The sequence below is a fragment of the Manacus candei genome, unplaced genomic scaffold (genome assembly GCF_025592945.1).
Source record: "Manacus candei isolate 608988 ecotype Guabito, Panama unplaced genomic scaffold, ASM2559294v1 h1tg000043l, whole genome shotgun sequence".
Lineage (NCBI taxonomy): Eukaryota > Metazoa > Chordata > Aves > Passeriformes > Pipridae > Manacus > Manacus candei.
In genome coordinates this window covers 20,538,764-20,557,838 of record NW_026138091.1, presented here as the reverse complement: position 1 = coordinate 20,557,838, position 19,075 = coordinate 20,538,764, and the positions used below count along the sequence as shown (strand labels likewise).

At 39.5% G+C, this 19,075-nt stretch overlaps 1 protein-coding gene across 10 annotated transcripts in view; it reads right to left on the bottom strand.

The window, feature by feature from the left end:
- PLXNB2 (plexin B2) overlaps positions 1-19,075 on the bottom strand; it is a 262,497-nt gene that overhangs the window by 104,356 nt on the left and 139,066 nt on the right. For 8 of the 10 annotated variants that reach the window (XM_051795629.1, XM_051795621.1, XM_051795623.1 and 5 more), the window contains one exon: positions 14,394-14,462. The exons of the other annotated variants lie outside the window; for them this stretch is intronic. Coding sequence is in view for 7 of the 8 variants with exons in the window: in XM_051795621.1 (XP_051651581.1) it covers positions 14,394-14,395 (2 nt within the window). In the remaining variant the exon portion in view is untranslated. The remainder of the gene's footprint in view (positions 1-14,393; positions 14,463-19,075) is intronic. 10 annotated transcript variants of the gene reach the window in all.

Below are 19,075 nucleotides of genomic sequence, written 5' to 3'. Positions count from 1 at the left end.
TTATTCTACGAACTGTGTTTCAGACATGAAAGGAGCAGCCTGGTTTTCTACTAACTTTTTTTTCTGCTTAGCAGAATTAAACAGTAAATAACTGTGCCATTAACTTGCTAAAAAATGTAAACAATCTAATTTTAGTGAGAATGGTAAAGGAAGACAAATACACTGGATTCAATTAATGCTGATGCTAGAAGTTGTAGTAGTAAGTCAGCACTTCTTAAAACTTTGTTCATGCTGAGATTCCATGAACTCCCAGTTGTTTTATCCTGTTTACGTTAGACATTCTGGCACAGTGGTGACCCAAATAACCTCCACATTTTTCTCGTAGGGTTAAAAATAGGGTTCATGTACAACACTTTTTGACTTACAGCACCCTGTCAACTGCATTTGGTGTTCAAGGGTTGCCTAGAACCACATCACCACCAATAAGTAATGTTTTAACATTAAGTTTAAAAAAGTCTTATCTTGATTAAATCTTGGGCATGAGATTCTTCCAAAATGCACAAATGTGCTTTTCAGTCCTGTTTTTAAAATATTAACTAGGTGAACTGGAAATTAAAATAACTCATGAACTTTCTCTTTAGTCAGTCTTAAAGAGTGCTGGACTCTTTGCCAGCATTTACAGAAATGTTTCAACACCTCTGTTTTCTATAAATAGGTTAAAATATGTGTCATCACTTAAATACGACTTCTTCTTTCAGAGTTTATTTAATTAATTTGCCTTAGAAAGAAATTGGTCAATTTAATGTTAGCAGTTACATGCTGAAAAAGGTCATTCTTGGTCCTATAATGACAAAAAATGAAAGTAGCATTCCTAAGGTTTATTTGTCATAGCAGAATGCCATTCTCATAACTTCTGACTATGTATATCATTAGTCTCCTCTTTTTTCCCCTCCAAAATTCCCCAAAAATTTGGGTTCCACAGAAGTTGAACTACTTTCACCTTGTCAGCACTCAGTGGCTCTGCTCTTTTTCTCATGCTCAAGTCTCATGCTCAGACTAAACTTTATTATACTTATCTCCAGTAGAAACTCTATCCAGATTTCAAGCACTTGAACACACCAGTGGGGATCTCTGCACTTAGAGGTCAGAGCCACTTGAATTCAAAATGAAACACACGCCCTTGACTGGCAGGAGTGGAGGACACGAGCACGTGCATAATGCTGAGGTGTTTGCACTGTAGCTCTGTAGTGAGAACATTTGTTTTAGGAATTGGGAAACCTTGGTTCGGGGTGTTAAGTGCATCTGCACCCAACCCTTGATGCTTTGCTGCCAGATGCCTTGATCCAGTGCTGCCAAAGAAACACTTCTACATTTATAGGGACAGATTGAGGGAAACCTGACTTCTACGTCACTGAGTTGCATGGGTGATCTGGGCTTCTGGTGCAGGATCAGCTTGTGCATTTTCCCCAGTGATGAATGCAAAATGTGTAATCCATTTTCAGAATAGGAATCTGAGTTCCCCTCAATTTAACATGGTTATTGACCTCTGTGCATCCACAAATAGGACTGGGAAAATCCCTAGAAAGGAAAGTTTCAAATACATTTATCTCCTAAACAGTCCTTGCCAACTGTTTTGGGCATTCCTGCTCCATATCTTGCTTGTTCATTAATTTTGCCCTTGTGGGCTATGTGTTCCCCATCCAATAACTGGAAGTGGAGGCACGTTATTCAAAGCTGCTGATCACACTTAAATTAGTCACTGCTCTGAGCATTACAGGCCCACATCCTTCTGGTGGTCTAGTCTTATGGTGGTTGGGCTGACATAGTACTTTTTAAAAAAAAAAGAAAGAAAACGCATCAAAGAAAACCTCCAGATCCTCAGATATGCTGTACTTCTTATTTCAGTAATACAAAACAAAACTCCAATGTCACACTTACCCTGTCAGAATACAACCTACAGTCTTGTCTTGGAAGGCAATACACTTTTACCCAGTTATTTCCTTTGGCTAGAGAGAACCCACTCTGTGCCAAGCACTGTCGTGAAATACTCATCTATAAAATAACTCTTCCTTGAATGTTTGCTTTCTCTCCTGAAAAAGGATTTGGGAATAGTAGGAATATAAGCACTCACCTCTTCCAAACTCTGCATTATAATCTTTATGACATGTTTATCATCAACTGTGTTTAAGCTTTTACCAGCATAACAACTTTGTCTTTGCAATGGCTCCCACATTAGTCCTGACTGAAAATGGGGAGAGCTAACATGTAAGAGACTAATATGAGAATTGTGTGGAATAAAAAAAGAGGGTTTTACAGCCTACCAAGGGACTGGCAGCAGGCTATGAAAATGCTGGATGCTAGTGCTGTACATGAGCAAAAAATATCCAGAGTTCCTCAATTTACCTAAGAAACATTAATAATAGGCATGGTACAACCAGCTCTCAGATGCTGACTCCTTCCCTCTCGCAGCTCCTAAGTAAGTCCACAAGTCCACAGATCATCAGAGCTCTCACAGGAATAACAGCAGCAAAGCCTGGTGCCTGCAGTGTGCACTTTTTGGTGTTGCCATGGTGATCTCCAGCACGCTTATCCCCTGAGAGCTCAGCTCAAAATTCAGAGGGAACCAAAGCAGGACAAAGAAATGACACTCAAGCAAAAGCAACAGAGAAATTATGTGTAATGAGCACAGAAACACACTTTCATAGGTAAGATTTCAGAAAAGAATTATTCTTAGAACTGAAAGGAAAAAAGCACAGTTTTCATAGTCCCAACTCTAAACCGAGGTGGTCTATGGAATAAACCCAAGAATTTCTAACCCCATCTCTGTTCATGGATCACTATTTGGCACAGGGTAAGTCCCCAATCTCTGTACTGCAAAAATCCAGATTTGTACAGTAAGGATAGAGGATAAGGGATAACTAAAGCAGATAAAAAGAGAGAGATGTCTTTAATAATGTGGCACTGTAGACCAGCAACAGATCTCTACATAACCAGAATCTGACATTTATTGTTTAGAATGCTACATTTCCCTATTCCATGAAAAGAATTAATAAAAACTTCTTTAGTATTTGAGCAATTTAATTTTTTACCAGTTACTTTACATCACCTGTTGATCCTTATGGCAGTTATACTCTCTTACTGCACTCTCAACAAAAGGCAGTTACATTTGTGCAATTGGTTTCTTCAGCATATTCACATTCTCACAATCCAAATAACAATGGGCATAAAAAGGGTTGTGCAGCGTTAATTGCCCAAGTATCCATTTGTATGATGCACAAGTGTTTATTCAATACATGTCTCTCCTCACTCAGGTCTCTTGGTTAGTTTCTCTTTGCTATCCACTCATTGAGTGAATTCTCTGTGCTTTCCCAGGCTATAACATCCCTGGTTTTCAAACTAGCACAGAATCAACAACTGTTGGCTGCAGGAAGGGCTACAATCTTTGGTGTTTATCATTTTATCTTTAGCTCCTCTTCCAAAGGGTGCTGACATTCACCTTGAGCACCTTCCCTGTATTTTAAGCTTTCTTGATCCCTTTTAACAGTGACTGATTTATTTCTACCGTGCACAGGTATTTCTACTCAATTGCAGGAAAAGAGCTTGAACTTTAACAGGATCCCTGCAAAATCACTGATTGCAGTAGGCTTAATACTATGGTTCTTACATGCTTGTACCTTGATCCCTTCAGGAAAGTGGTTTTATTTACTGTGAATAAAGACGAAGATTGACAGACAGCCTTCAAACTAAAGCAGAAGCCAGAAAATGTCTGATTACTCATGGAACCAGCATTTAACAGCTTAACATACTCTTTATTTAGGTATAATTTTGCATATTTTACCCATAATGAAAGCAAACTTGTTGTGAACAAAATCATCAAGATTGTTCGCACGCTGACAGACAAGAATTTTAATAAAATTTGCACTTATGAGATCAATTTATACTAACTTCCATCTCACAGATGCTTATGACTTTACCAGGGCTGGTGAATGGAAAATTGAGACCCTAATATAATTCCAACCACTTCCACAAAACAGTTGTATGCTGTAATGTGCATCCGCTTAGGGAATTTACTTGAAAAGCTCTACTTTACTTACTATAACAGCATGCACTATACCACCCACTACTTGTATGACAATATTTTACAAGGATATGGCAAATCTTTAAAGCATGCAGATGAGTTAAGCACACAGAGGCTGTCAAATATTTACCTTGCCCAAGAACGTTAGATGGATTAGATTAATGCCAAACCGACAAATGCAGTCCAACTTCAGTAAAGGAGTTGGCAGAGCAAGACAAGCATCACTGCAGAGATGCTCGCCTCAAAATCATGTGTTGTGAAACATCAGATGTGCCCCTCGTCACCCCTTGCCTTTCCTCTCCCCTGCTAGTCAGCAATTGGAGTCACAGGCAAGGCTTCTGTCAGCTGCTTGACAGAGGCATAAGGAAGATCATAAGTCGAACAACCCACTCAGGAAACCTCCTTTTGCCTCTACTGTCCCACAAGGTCACAGTTTCAGTTTTATCTACTGAATCTGACAGTAAGAGGCTTGCCCCTCTCTCCTCAAGTTGTCCTGCCATTCATTTCAAAGGAAGATCTTGGGTAAATGTTATACTTTGCCTAACATCTGAGCAAAACAGTTGATAGCTGGTTTATCACTAGAAAGAATCTATGCTGTCTCTAAGTGCAGTAGTCCCTTGCTCTGAAAGGTAAATCTCTGTTTTGTTCTGGTATTGGCACGCAAGAGGTGATGAGAAGACACTCCTGGAGCTGCTCCAGCAGGAACTACTCATTTTTCAGCTCCTGGTCAGCTTAGATTTCAGCTCTTGCTTAGGTGTGAGTTTTGGTTGCAGCCATACTTATGGCACCCATGGAAGTGGCAGAAACCAGCAGCCAGGGGAGATGGGAGAACCAATCTACCTTGGACCAGCGTGGACTGGTATCCATGAAAGCGACTGTATAAACATGTCCTGACACAATTTAAGTAAAAACCTTCAGCAGATTTCCTGCAACTGGAGAAAGAAGCACTGCCTGTTACCTTGCCAAAGACGACAACTTGCTGGGAGATGTTATCGCTGCTCATTCTTCTTTTATGAGAATAAACACCTGCTTTTGTATAAGAGTACTATTTTCGGGGTACCACATTTACTTACAATAAGGTTAGCACATTCAATTTTGCTCAAGTTGTGTAAAATAGATGTATTTGGAACATTTTCCTTTATTTAGCTTTTTTTTCTGTTTCCATTCCCTTCTACATCATTTACATGTTCTTTTCCTTCTGGTCCTATATATACTTCAAAGACATATTTTCAAAGAACAAGTTCTCTCAGCATAGTTTGTCCTCCAGCTGTAAAGGCTTTGCTCACATATACCTCCCTTAGGAAAGATAACTTCTTTTCATAATGCTCCTTTAGGCAAAATTTGTAATCATGCAAACAGGTAGAACGTTCCCACGTGGTGCAGCTCAAAAAGGAAGCATACGCTTCCTGCAAAGCAAACCCAGGGTAGCACCACAATTATTTACACCCCAGATAAAATCAATATCCTGCAGATTGGACCACTATAAACAAATGCTATCCAATTTATCTTTCAAGGCAAACAACTGAATAATTCAAAAATAGATGGATGGCCTGATTTGAGTTCACTTAAATGTATGAAAAACCTGGAAATGCAATGAATCAGCTCTATGGACCACATGTACCTTCCCTTCCTAGAACCATCCCAGCCTTTGAAAAGCATCTCCTTGGCTTTGTGACCAGGAAGAGCTCTCTACAGTCATTCAGTTCCTGGATACTTCTGATGAGGCACTGGCAACCAATGTCACTGCAGAGCAAAGACCAAACTCTTCCGGTGTTTTCTGCACAAAATGATACAGCTCATGTTTGCTAAAGATGCTGACTGTGAGAAGTGCAGGAGGACTTGAGGAATCTGCTCCACCACTCCTGATGCCAGATGTACTGTATGTTTCTGCTTGTTAGAATGGAAATGGTATTGTGACCCTTTTTCCTCTCTGAATACCCTGAAGAGTCAAATGGCCAGTAGCATGTGGTGAAGACTTTTGGATGTAAACTGAAGCAGAGAATGCTAAGGTCAAAACTGTTATTCAGCAACCTCAAGATAAAACAACAACAACAACAACAACAAACCAAAAAAAAAAACCAAAAAAAGAAAAACAAACAGACAAAACCACACCAAAAAACCCCACCCAAACCCCAACCAACCAAACAACAACAACAAAACAGCAAAAAAACCCAACCCAAACCTCAAGCTCTAAAAAACATGCTTCTTGAAAACTATGGCAGGTCCATTCAGTCACCCGGAAATTTCCAGACACATTTTAAAGAAAACACTATCTATGTATAAACAAGAGTTGCAATGTTTCACAAACTTGTAAGTTCCCAGCAACTGTAACTTGATATGATTCAGTTTACTAGTTACAAATTAAAGTAGTGCAATATTAAGGAAAATCAGCAAGGATAAACAAGACTGTATTTTACATATCTCTGGAAGCCTTCTGTTTACAAGGTCATTGGTTTAGTTACTGACAGTGAGAAATTTATTACCTAAATCTAGAAATTTTTATGTCTTGACATTACTTCATGACATTGTGCTTGATCAAATTGAGTGTTGCAGTAACAGTACACAAGAAAATCGTCTAGCTGTCCAGAGGAATGGCTATTTTTAAATACAATGCCTTTTGCACTGCATTGAATCAAATATGGTTGAGGTTTGCCTTGAATTTAGCCCTAAAAATTATTAAGCAGAGAAGTATTTAATTGTTACTTTAATCTTTGTTAAATTCTTTAATTAAATATAACATCAATTGAGCTAAAGATTATTATGAAGATTTTTCTCAACTAGTACATTTAAATGCGTTATAGCAGGGAGAAAAACAAAACAAGAACACAAGCTGGGCTTAGTAAATAGATTCATATAGATTCACATAAATTAAAAATTTACCATTAAAAGTAACACCCTGAATGCATGGGGCATTTTTTCATGTTTGCTAGCACAAAAGTAACAGCAAAGGTTAAGAGCAGTGGAGGTGGTGTATTTCATACAAAACAGTGCATTAATCAAATAGTTTCCATTTAGCAAAGTGACAGATCAGTTCACCTAAGACCACCGCTTGAACAACATCATTACTATCACAAAGCAAGAGGCTGCATAGCAAGCACAGAGCAGAAGTCCTTTGCTATGAAGAGACCCATAACACACGTGCAGCCAGGCTACCCCTGCACCAAACCCAAGGGGATCAGCAGCACCAAGGCCTCATATGGAGAGAACCCCTCAAAGCCCTGCTCCCTGGGTTTTGGAGGCTTGGAGTGTGTCTCAAAAATTAGTTAGACTTGAAATGAATGGGGTCTCCTAAAACTGTTTGTTTATTAGTAATTGCACAGTTGCTACAGGCATAGCATTCAGAGGCTTCCCCTGTACTGAGAACCAAACAGCAGCAAGATCATCAGCAAGAAAAACAGCAGAACAGTGCCCTTATCTGTGCCTGTTCACACTGGTATTGTTCATACTGGTATTGTTCACTTGCCTAAAATTACGAAGTGGGGTGAGAAAGTTGATTTCACTGACTCCAACAACCGCAGTTCCATGAAAGGGCTCATTTTGATCAGGAATCAAAGGTTTATGGAGACAAAGCTAATGTGGCATTTGGGAATTACACTAAAAATGATATTCAAACTGCAAAATCAATGCTAGAGTCAATGCTGCTGACAACTGATTTGCAACAGTTCCCTCTAAGTCTGTAATGCATTTCCTTTTCTAAGCAGGGACAATTCTCAATGTTTGTTGCCAGACACAATAAGAAACTTGGTGCCAATATTCTCACTTCTTTGAGAGTATAGAGTAATACTCCAAATGGACAACCCAATCTGCTTATTCTGTAAAATACCGTGGCCTGACACGTTGATATGAGAGTGTTACAGGTGTTATCTCCCACTGTGGATTAGGAGAAGGAAGAAAGCTATTACGATGTGGGTGATAACCAAGCAGCTGCATTCATCAACCTTTACAGGATGACAGCTTAGGCTAGTACCTTCAACAGAAATTTTTTTTGAAACTCCTCTTTGCATCCCCACAAAATTGAGATAACTCCAAAACTTCAAATTTGGCTTTAGTATGACAAAGAATTGATGTGAAGCCCTACTTTACTGCACCCAGGTTTCCTGCTCAGTTTCGCTAGACTTGGGTAAACTGCTTTTTGCTTTCTCTTGATCTCCCCAGAATGCAGCAGCTCTTGCCAAAAATAACTATGTTTTAATTTTCCTTCACAATTCCCTTGCAGAAGTCTGCACTGTTTTAATGCTGTAGCATCGCATATCCTTTTAATTCCTGCCGACACATTTTAACATTTCAAACACATGATTATTTATAAGCAAAAAGCCACCAGGGCTTTGGTGAGGTAAAGTGGTTTAGTAGGGACTGAAACTGGGGAGAGGAGGGAGAGGGGAGGGTGAGTCATAATTTTTTGTTTTTAATCCTTCACTCCTCTTCTGTTGGGCTTTGTTATTAGCAGCAGCGCTTATTCACTTTGAGCAGGGCCAAGACAGCAAACAAGTCCTCTGAATTTGAAAGCCAAACAATTCCAACTCCTAATTCAGCCATGCACGCCTGCTCCAGGCTGTTCAATCCCTTGAGACCACTTTTTGTAGCCTAGCCTTTTCTCTCCTTTAAGTGCCAACTCATAGACGGCCGTTGGCTAGGGTTTTGTCCATTCCCACCTGCTCCTGCGAGAGGGAGAACAGGCCGGGATGGAGTGACGCCATCCTTAAGTTTTGTGCTGCATTCAGGGCTGGGTATTGCCACACTGAACAGAGCAAACAGGTTACAAAAACTGTTTGCACAGACAAAGCAAGGCACTTGACAACCACCACCACTCCAACTAAAACACCATTTGGAAACAAGTTGCACCGCATACTGAAGGGGAGACAGCACTTGTTCAAAATCCCCTCTCCTTTTCAGTCATTGCTCAATAGAGCAGCAAAAAATTTGTCCTCCAGCCCAATTATACCACTCTGCTGATGCTGTAACAAAAGGAGAAAGAGCCATGACAGAAATAACAAGGTAACCTGCATCTCTAATGGAAGCAACAGCAGGAGGTAGAAAAATTAATTTCTATCACACACCATTTTCCTTTCCACTTCAAGCACTCTCTTCCCCTCTAAACACTCCTTCTATACACACCTTCCTGCAAGAAAAACTCTCTGAAGACAGGATGCTCCCAAACTTATCTATACTTCCTACCTTTTGCAGCTCCCCTGAGAATCAACTCTTTGCCTTAAGCTAGGAGAGCTGGGCAGTGCAGGGGTCTGAGTCCAGCCTGGGAATTAACAGCATATAGGTTCCAGCTCTAGGTTTTTCAGATCTGCTTAAGTTTGGAAAAAGTCTTTTAAGTGTGGATCCCTCATATTCAGCTGCCACAAATACTCATGTTTCTATACCAAAATACTTGCACTTGGTTTCAAAAGTGTAAATACTCTTGAGTTCTAAGTATAGTTTTGGACAACTAAGAATATGAAGAACCTTTGAGAATTAGACTACTTATTTCAGTAAATTAACTAGGTAGTAACTGTGAAAATGCTGATGTTAGACAGTATTTCAGCTTCCTAGGCTATAAATGGATATAATTTTTACTTTCCTGACAGGTGTGTCATGAGAATTAGCTAATATTGACACTTTGATCTTTAAAATGCTTTGCCAAGTATTAATTAAGGAAGGATCATTTTGCATTTAAAATTGCTAGTATTTTGAAGTTAAATTTGTCTCCATCCCTCTCCCAAAATGGTAAAGAATCTACCATTTGTTTTTCTACATATTGCCCAGGAGATAATTTCAGAGAAACCTGAGAAAGACAGACTGACTCATGGATCTGTGTTTCAAGAAAGATTAATGAATACCTCTAAATAAAAATCTGAGCTTTGTTGCAAGAATCTTCTCTCCTGGGGGTCTTGTAACCAAACCTGTAGCCTTGGTCAAGTGTTACTGAATTAGGGAAAAAGGACATCCACACCCTCCAATAGACCACATTTTTATAACTAAGCTACAAGTATTTTTTACAAGGCAGGTCTAAAAGTGAAGTATGAGAGGTATATAACATGCTGCAGGTATTCAAGTACTGCAGCTACTGATAAAACGTGGCCTCATTTCTCCACAGAGGGAAAGGTGCCAACATATGGGCAAAACTCTATTATAGCTCTTCTGCAGTTAGTGATATGAAATACATATAAAGCTGTGCAATGTTTTTGTTAGATTGCCACCCATGTAGGCTTCTGCCAGAGGAAGATGGAGAGCCAAGGCTTGTCTGTGGAACCAGTTCTCTCGCAATCACTCTGCACTTGATAATAAGGGCAGGACAAGGGCAAGACTTTCACCATGGGCACTCTCATTGTGAAGATATAGCAGCAAAGGCATGACATTTGGCCTTTACATGACCCAGTGAACATAAACTTAAATTAGAGGGAAATAAAAGATTGTATTTGATAGCATATAAGTAAACAGCAACATAAATAAGGCTCCAAACAAGCTGCTCTGCACACCCTGCAGAGATCATTATGCAGGGCTTTCCTGTGGTTGCTACTGCTGCTGGTTACAGCCTGACCTGATGTCACAGGCTACTCAAGCTGGTAGTGCAGAGATGTCATCTCTTCTGGAGCTGCAGTATTCTCCTTAATGTTAGCCAGGCAACACAGGGAAGACAGAACCAAAGGGAAAGAAAAAAGACGGGACACAGATACTGGAAGAGATGCCAGTAAGCACATACAGGAAAACAGATGCAAACCATGTGTACTGCCTTTGAATGCCCTTTAGGGTCTCAGAGTAGCAGCAGCAGAAATTCTACGGGGACATTTTGCAATGTCACATTCTTGCTCGCTGCCCAAGGCATGCAAAAGATACTGAACAAATGCTACCCAATGTTTTGGTGACTTAAGTCCTGTGGATCTACAGATGTGTCTTAGAGGTGATTCTGAGGACTAAAGACTGATTGATTGCGTATCTAGAATTAAAGTTCCTTATATGAATCCTTCATGATAGTCTCTATCATGGGAGATTTTTTCCCCTGTTCCCCTGTCTCTTTTCATGCACAGCATAGACATAACTTAATGAACTACTAACTTCTCAATATTTATTTTTCTCCTCATTATCGAGTGTGGCTCTATGCCTTATTTACCATGTTGTCCAAACACTGCTGAGAATTATTTATAGCATTCACAATAGAGGAGCCAAATTCTTATAAACAGCAATTATTTTTACAATAGTTGACTAGATCCTGAAACTAAGGTGGATATTTTTGAGATGGGCACTGTTTTTTAGAAAATATTTTATAATCCTAGAAATATAAAAAGCATCTCCTTAGACCTTCCATAAGGAATCTGCCTACCAGGCAGCAAAGCTTAGTGACAGCACATGACATGACATGGTCCTCACCCTTCACAAGGGTGTCTGAACCAGGCTATTTACGGTGCCAGTGCACACATTTTACATAAGAAATACTGTTGAGAACAGTGAACAAAACACTCAGCGCTACATTAAGAACTTGTTCCTGGGATTGCAGATTACAAGATGTGCAGTGAGAACCTAATTTTGGTATCTAATCAGGGCTGAGTGTTCTTCCCCTCATCCTGTGCACTTTCCTGCCTGTGCTCTACTTGATGGTGTCTGCTCCTGATTCCCTAAGGTACACACTCCCTTCCTACTCCTTGCAGTCACTGCGTCAAGATTATTTTGATTTATCATCACTATAATCAAACACAATTGGCTGTTTATCATCCCCTCCAGTCCATTTTACATGTTTCCTAGCCTTTCCTTATTTTTTAAGTGGGAAAACCCCCTCACTTTCTCCATTTCCTTTCTCCTCTTCATCAGGTTAAAAGAAACACAGCAAAACAACATTTCACTGGATTCTTCCAGCATCCTAGCTTTGTCTTTCATCTTTTTGAAAGGTCAGTCCAGAAGTTCATTGGGTTAGAATGAGGAAGAGCAAGTTTGTTCCACTTTCTGGCTTTATAGGTAGCTAAAGCCAAAATCCTACCAGCTATCCTAACAAACCATTATAATGTATTCAAACTCAAATTTCAAAATTAATTTTCAATTTTTACTTAAAAATTTTAAATAAATAATTCTGGATGTGCCACATCAAAATGGATGATTGTCAGAGGAGGTGCTGGATTTCACAGTTTCAGGGCTCTACCTCCAGTTTGTGAGTGGCTGCAGATAAAGCCACTGCTCCTCTCGGTTCCCATCAGGTGCTTTGTTTCCTCTCTTTGGCTCTACTGATTTTGTGTATGAGAATATCTCCATAGCCACTTTTGTGATATAAAACTAAAAGTAGACAGGGAAAAGTATTTTTTCCTGTCCACATAAACTTGTTAATTTTGTATTACTGCAAAAATTCCAGCCAACATGAGGCCAATTAATTTTTGAAAATTATTGAACTTATAGAAGGGTAAATCTCTAATTTTAATGTCAGATAGCTGCAAGAGCTAGATCAAGAAGGTTTACATTCTGGAGCTCAATCTACACATGCACAAAGTTAAAATCTCAGAAAAATAACATATACTGGAGATCACATTTATTTTTACATCAAGGACAAAGTGCTAGGATCCATCTTTGCAGCATGATGTGTTTATTCCTCTGCCAGTTTCAAGATCAGCTGATAATCACATTATTGTCAATATTATACTACTCAGCTTCCTAAAAGGTAGCTTTGCTTCATGTCTTTTATTTCTTTTAACATACGTACAAGAAATGACATTTTAACTGGGCAGATATTTTTTTAGAGTTCAACCCATACTCAAATGGTGCTCTCCTCCTAAACAGGCACGTAAAAACTACAAACAAGCAACCCCCAATATTCTACTTATTTCACAAAAATGGGAACTGAAGATAACCTTTCCCAAGTTTCCCTAGTTTCCCAGGAGAAAAGTTGAAGATCAAGTTGGTGAGAAAATGTGAAAGGAACTGACAAAAAATTTTTCTTCACTGGTGTGAACAAGGTCATTTGAGATGTACTTTTAGGACTCTGAAACAACTAGAGTGACTGGTCCCAGTAAACTACTTCAAACCCTGTATTATTTTGTTCAATACACATCAGAAGGTTTTAAGGACTTGATTTTATAACTTATAAGACTACATACATTTCAAACTAGGCCACATACCAGTAATGTAAAGAATCAACGCACAGCCTAGTCTGGAAATCTTTAACTTAGGTACAGTGTTGTCAAATCTGAGGATCGTCATTTCAAGCAACCCTATATCAGTAGACAACTCTGCATAAACCAGACAAAATTTTGCAATACAGTATGCAGTTCCTGCAGTATCTCACTGTTTCAGTACTATTGGTCAGCCACTAATTACTGAAGACAAGTTTATAAGAGCTGAAAGGCTAAAATTAAAACTACCCCAGCTTTAGATATTTAAGACAGGATTGATGTCCTATTTTGACATCTAAGTCATTAATTCTATACTTTATTTGGCATTTGGAAAGGCTTAGTTGACTGCTTCCAAACTCCTCAGTCAGGCTCTAGGAAAAGGAAGGTGAGATCGTGGGAAAAATGTAATATGAAAAAACACTGGAATGAGTCCATGGCAGCTAGAAATTCATGACTATCACTGCCCTGCACACCAGAGCCACTCAAAACCTCCTGGGATAAGCTTGCAGAGATATGGTTTTGCTTCATGCACAAATATGTACGTACATATACATGTGCAGGAACACAGTGAGTTCACCTTATTATGAAATAAAGCTAGGGAAAGGAATTACTTTGAGAAAAATAATGGAGCATTCACCAGCAAAGTAACAGTTTCAAAAGGTTCTAGAAAATGAACCAAAGCTCTTATTGTTAGAGAACTATTGACTCCAGGTTTGAAAAAGTGACCTCAAGTGAGCAATGATGCACTTAGCCTGGAACTTGCAGCCGCTGTATTTCACTGTAAATTGAATTGCCAATCCACAGTGCAATCTTTTTCTACTGTAATCTCACATCTTTGGAGCAAGTATACTGAAAAATACTATATACTGGCTGCATTATTCCAAGTTAGACTAAATTCCTCTGGAAATGGAAAATATGTCCACCTTACTGAATTTAAGAATCCCTGTGGGTATTTATATAGGAGTAATGGGTTTTTTTCCTTTTTAAGGGCACTTAGTGACAACTTCATGTTGCCATTTCTCCTGTGAACAGTTCATAAGCATGCAAGTGACTAATATCATGTGGTCCCATTGAAAGCATTTAGGTATATATAAGCCTACAACTCCATACTGAAAACTATGCAATAGATATTCCATACTTCACACACATATGCCCACTGATCACATTCTGCATTCTTGCCCTACTAAAAGTGGTCTTTTTGGTAAATTATGCTGCCAATTTAGCATGATTTATAATATCACCAATGTCAATGGTTTACAAACATAAATAATAGGCACATGCTGTGAAATACTTACATTCACTTTTCCACTAACTGTTCTTCACTACAATCAAGTTATTTTCCAGGACAGTGTTTAATCTTCTTTCTAAATAAAAGAAGGTAACAATTACAAATATATTCATATGCATTAAGCTACGCTCAATTACATCAAATTTATGAGCTTTAACATATAGATTTAAGATCATCTATAGTGTCCTATAAACTTGTAATTTGTTTATATACAGTCAGTTTTATTACCTTTTAAACACAACTTTAGCACACCGTAACTTTCAATCCTGAAGCTAAATGGAGCAATATTCTGCATTTCAATAGCTGCTTGGATAATAAATCAGATGGACAGTTGCTCAGATGTACAACTAATTACTGAAGAACTGAGAAGTCAACTGATATATTACCAGAAAGAATATTACCAGAAAGAATGCCTGACATTACAGGTGGATTATTGCATGATTTGGTACTCCTCTAGCTAGAGCTTGAACATACTCTTATCAATGGAGTCCTCTGCACTTCCCACAATCTAACATTTAAGAATGGAAGAGAAACAGTGTCTGTCCCTCTAGGGAAGAATAAAATACCATTCTTTAACATCATTGTGTATGCAAAAAAGTGATAAAAAAGGTTCATGTAGATTGTCCAACATGAATGGGAAGATGACAACTGTCCTCGAAAAAAATATCCCAGGCAATAGACATAGGGAGTGCTGAATGGTTCAACCTGTTCCTTACACAGTTATTTCCCAGTTGCTTTTCAGCAAAGCATCCAATGCACAATTAAATAGTTTGCAGCAAAAGCCAACACATGCACTAAAGGATCACTGCATGGCAGTTCCCAGGGGAGAGAGACCCAAACACCTGGCAAAATCCACCACCTGTTCTCCAAAGCCATCTCATATCAGCTGAATGTGACTTTGAGACTTGCACAACATTGGTTTCTCCTGGAAGTAAGACGCAAACATCAGCAGCATTATTTTCCCTCCACATTCCTCCACAGTACTAAACCAAGTTTATTTTGATAATGTTCCATGGGATTTCATTTCCTGTGATCATACCCTATATCTCTGTGGGAAGATGTTCCTTAAGACTACATATATTTATCTCTTCCCAGGGAAAATCTGTTTGAGAGAACCTGAGCACTCACCAGGTAGCGGATGTACATGGATAATCAGCAAAATTGTGAAATGAGGGATATGGGAGAAGAGCTGGGTGAGATATTTAGACCACAGCTGCATGATACAGCATAATTGAAGAGTGCAGGCTTGGACTGGAACTGAGGAAGGTCATAGGAGGGAAGTGTAAGTAAAGCAGCCAACCCAAGAGACAAACAGACAAAAAAATTGGACTTTAGGACCAAGGGAAAGGGCAGATTTCTCTTGATATCTTACTGACAACAGGAAAAACAGATCTGGTGTAAATTAAGCATGTAAAGGAAAAGAAAATTCAGAAGTAAAAGGAAGTGGCAAAGGGATGTGAACCATTATAATAGTGTCAACAGCAACCAAGAAGGAAGGAGGTGGAAGTAGTCAGCAAGGAAACAATGGATCATGATGAGAAGTTCGCTTTTTATATCCATGTTGCCTCTTTCCTTAGTAGCATTTTTGCAAGCATTGCTGAACACTGATTTAGGCATGTCTTGCACAGTTTGTTCACCTCCCAAATTTGCAGATGCAAGAACTGAAGTAAATGGAAGTTAGTATTTGGCTGAGCCTGGAAAATGTATTGAATGCTGTCAGCCCTGACTGTTGTATTCAGCCAGCTATGCCCCCAATCATAAAGGTGCATCCTTTGTTAAAAACATCAGAAATTTATTTACTGGAAAAAGAGGCTCAATGATAACCCAGGAACTGGTACAGAGTCAGTGGACTACTTATGTGCCAGTTCTCACCTGAGTACACTGGGCAGTTTAGTCTGTAGTTGGTAATCAGTTGTTCCAGAAAATGATGCTACCAAACTGTATTCAATTTTCTGTGTTATAAAATAGGAAGCCTTTTTCATAAGAGGCTTGGGATGTAAGCCAGAAATCTCTCTCATTATCTCCCTATGTATTCAGACTGAATCATCAGATTTTCCAGGTTTCTCCACTCAAAACGGCACACTGCTTTGGATGAGTTTAGATGGACACAGGTGGTACCATCAGCCACAAGGCTTCTTTTTTTTTTTTTTTTTTTTTCCTTCTCCCTCCTGCACAACTTTTTCAGTATCTTACACTGGAACACCATGAGGAATTGGTCTTCCATGGTATGGGTTTGGCCGGCCAGCCAGCCAGTCAAAATGGACTGCCTGAACTGAAGGAACTTCAGTACACGTTGCTGCCACAGGTCCTCTGATAGCTGGAGGCTGTTGCAGACTGACCTGAAACTAAAAGTACTTGGATGTCATAGGGGAGTTGTTCTATAAAGCTGACAGAAACCATGAGCACAAATAGAGCAAGTGGGTAGGGGGGTGCTCACACAAGCTACCTTCAGTCTAACAAGGCTAATCTTCCTGTTTCTTCTCTCTTCATTGGCTTGACAGAGAGAGTCCTGCCATGGATTGCCTCCTGAATTAGGAATCAATCTTCCTCGAGCTGCTTTTCAGAAGGGACTCCGTCTCCCTTCCATAACCCACAGAGAACAGCAGGGGATTACTGACAATAGACTACTCTTAGTTCTTACCCTGTCGCAATGTGAACACACTTAACTGCTCCCACCTTCCACATGACACAATTTCTGACTTTCAGATCAAAATACACCTTTAGGAGGAAAGGATGAAGACCACCTTGTATGCAGTTAAGACCATCACGAGAGGTCAATAACCCAGTAGAAACAGGACAACTATGAACAAGTGCCCTGCAAGTGCCCTCTCTCTCATCAGGCAGCTGCACTTCTGTTCTCAGGGTCAAGGTCTCAGATACCACAATTTCAAAAAGATTATAAACTCAGGCTGATTGGTTGTGTCCAAGAGCAAAATTTTGCAAGTGGATAATGTGCCACCCTGGCACTGTGACTGCCAGGGAAATAGTGGCTTTTAAAAGCAGCAAACTACAAAGTGTGGCACTTGTTCTGTGGCACCTAAAGCTGATGCTGCTGTAAGCGCAAGTAGGAGCACACTGAGTGCTTTCTTTTTTAATGTTTGTTTCTAGAGCTAAAAACAGATCATGAACCATATTTCTTTGAGGGAGTCTTTTATTTGTTTGTTAGAAAGGTCAGGCACTGGGTCAGGGATAGAATGTTGTACTATCCGGTTCCCAGACACAGACCTTATTCCCCTGAGCCTTCAGCTATATGTAACATATGGAGCAGACAGTTTTCATATAGACTTTTATATGCCCAAGGAACTTTCATCCGGCTGTTGAGTTAACAAGCACAGTGCCCTTGATAGGATGGAGCACATAAGATAAAACTACATACTGGTTTTGAGCTTAATTTTGAGAATGGATCTTTATATTTCAGCGCTGGGAAGGTGATTTTACATCATGCAGACCATGTCCATATGGAAACGGGACATAGAATTTACTATTAAAAACTTTAGGGTGATACCAAATACTAGCCTAATATATTAAACACTGCAGTGTATTTACATCTCTAATTAACTCAGTGTCACGCTATTACATACCGACATATCATCAATGCAGTATCTTCCCTCACCTGTGACTCTCTAGCTTAAGTGGCTCTTGGTCATCTCCATTCTGCCCTCTCCACCTCCTTGTCCACAGACACTAGAGTCCACTTCTAGCACATGAACTCCAGAGTTTTTTTACTGACTTTCTTTCTCCTCTACTTGGCTTACTGCTATTCTCTTGGCTGGTTTTAGGCAGCACTTTTTTAGAATGTGAGGACACCACCTTTTTTTTTCTGAAGCCTCCTCCCTTATTCTGAGAGCAAATGGGGCCAAGTCCAGCCACCATGACACACTGCCTCCATGACACACTGCCTCCGTGCAAGGGACCTATTTGTGTAACCTAGTGGTCTCTCACCAGTGCAAGATGCTCACCATGTCACAAGCATCACCTAGTGCAGGTGACAGGAGACAGACCAGCACTACACAGCAGAACAAAGTTTACTCATAGTTTTCCAGGAATTCAACACAATACTGGCATAGTCAAATTTTTAAATTACCCAGAATTCAAAATTAACCAAAGCTCACATGTTTAGTTTTTCCTTCACTTTCCTGCTCCTTCAAAGTCCTAAAACAATATTACTGTTTCTCTCTGTTCTCAATTCTAAGATAATCCTCTTTTACTTTGAACCTTTGGCCTCTGTGGGCCAGGGAAGAGAAGTCATAGAATTATAAAGGAAAATGAAGAAGACTGCCATCTATGTTTGATCTTAAAAACCTTAAAACCCAGTATAAACACATCAGTTCGACTAGTTTGCATTCACCAGCAGTTTTCAAAGTACTGAAGTTGCTCAATCATTTCAAAATACCAGTAAGTATTTCACTGACAAGAATTAATAGGAATCTTGTGTTATTCTGGTGTTGTGCAGACTTACAGGTAGCTGTATGCTCGCTGTAAGATATTCTACAGCTTCTGCTTTGGCTTAAAACAGCCCCAGCAACACCAACCACTCCCCCTTCACAAAACACAGCTGTTAACTACTAACTGAAGAACACAAAAATTCACCAAAATTGTCCTACAACCGTTACTGTTCAGTCAAGGTAAATGGTGCAACATTCAAGGACACACTGCTTCAGAGCCTCACACCTCAAAAAAGAAAATCAG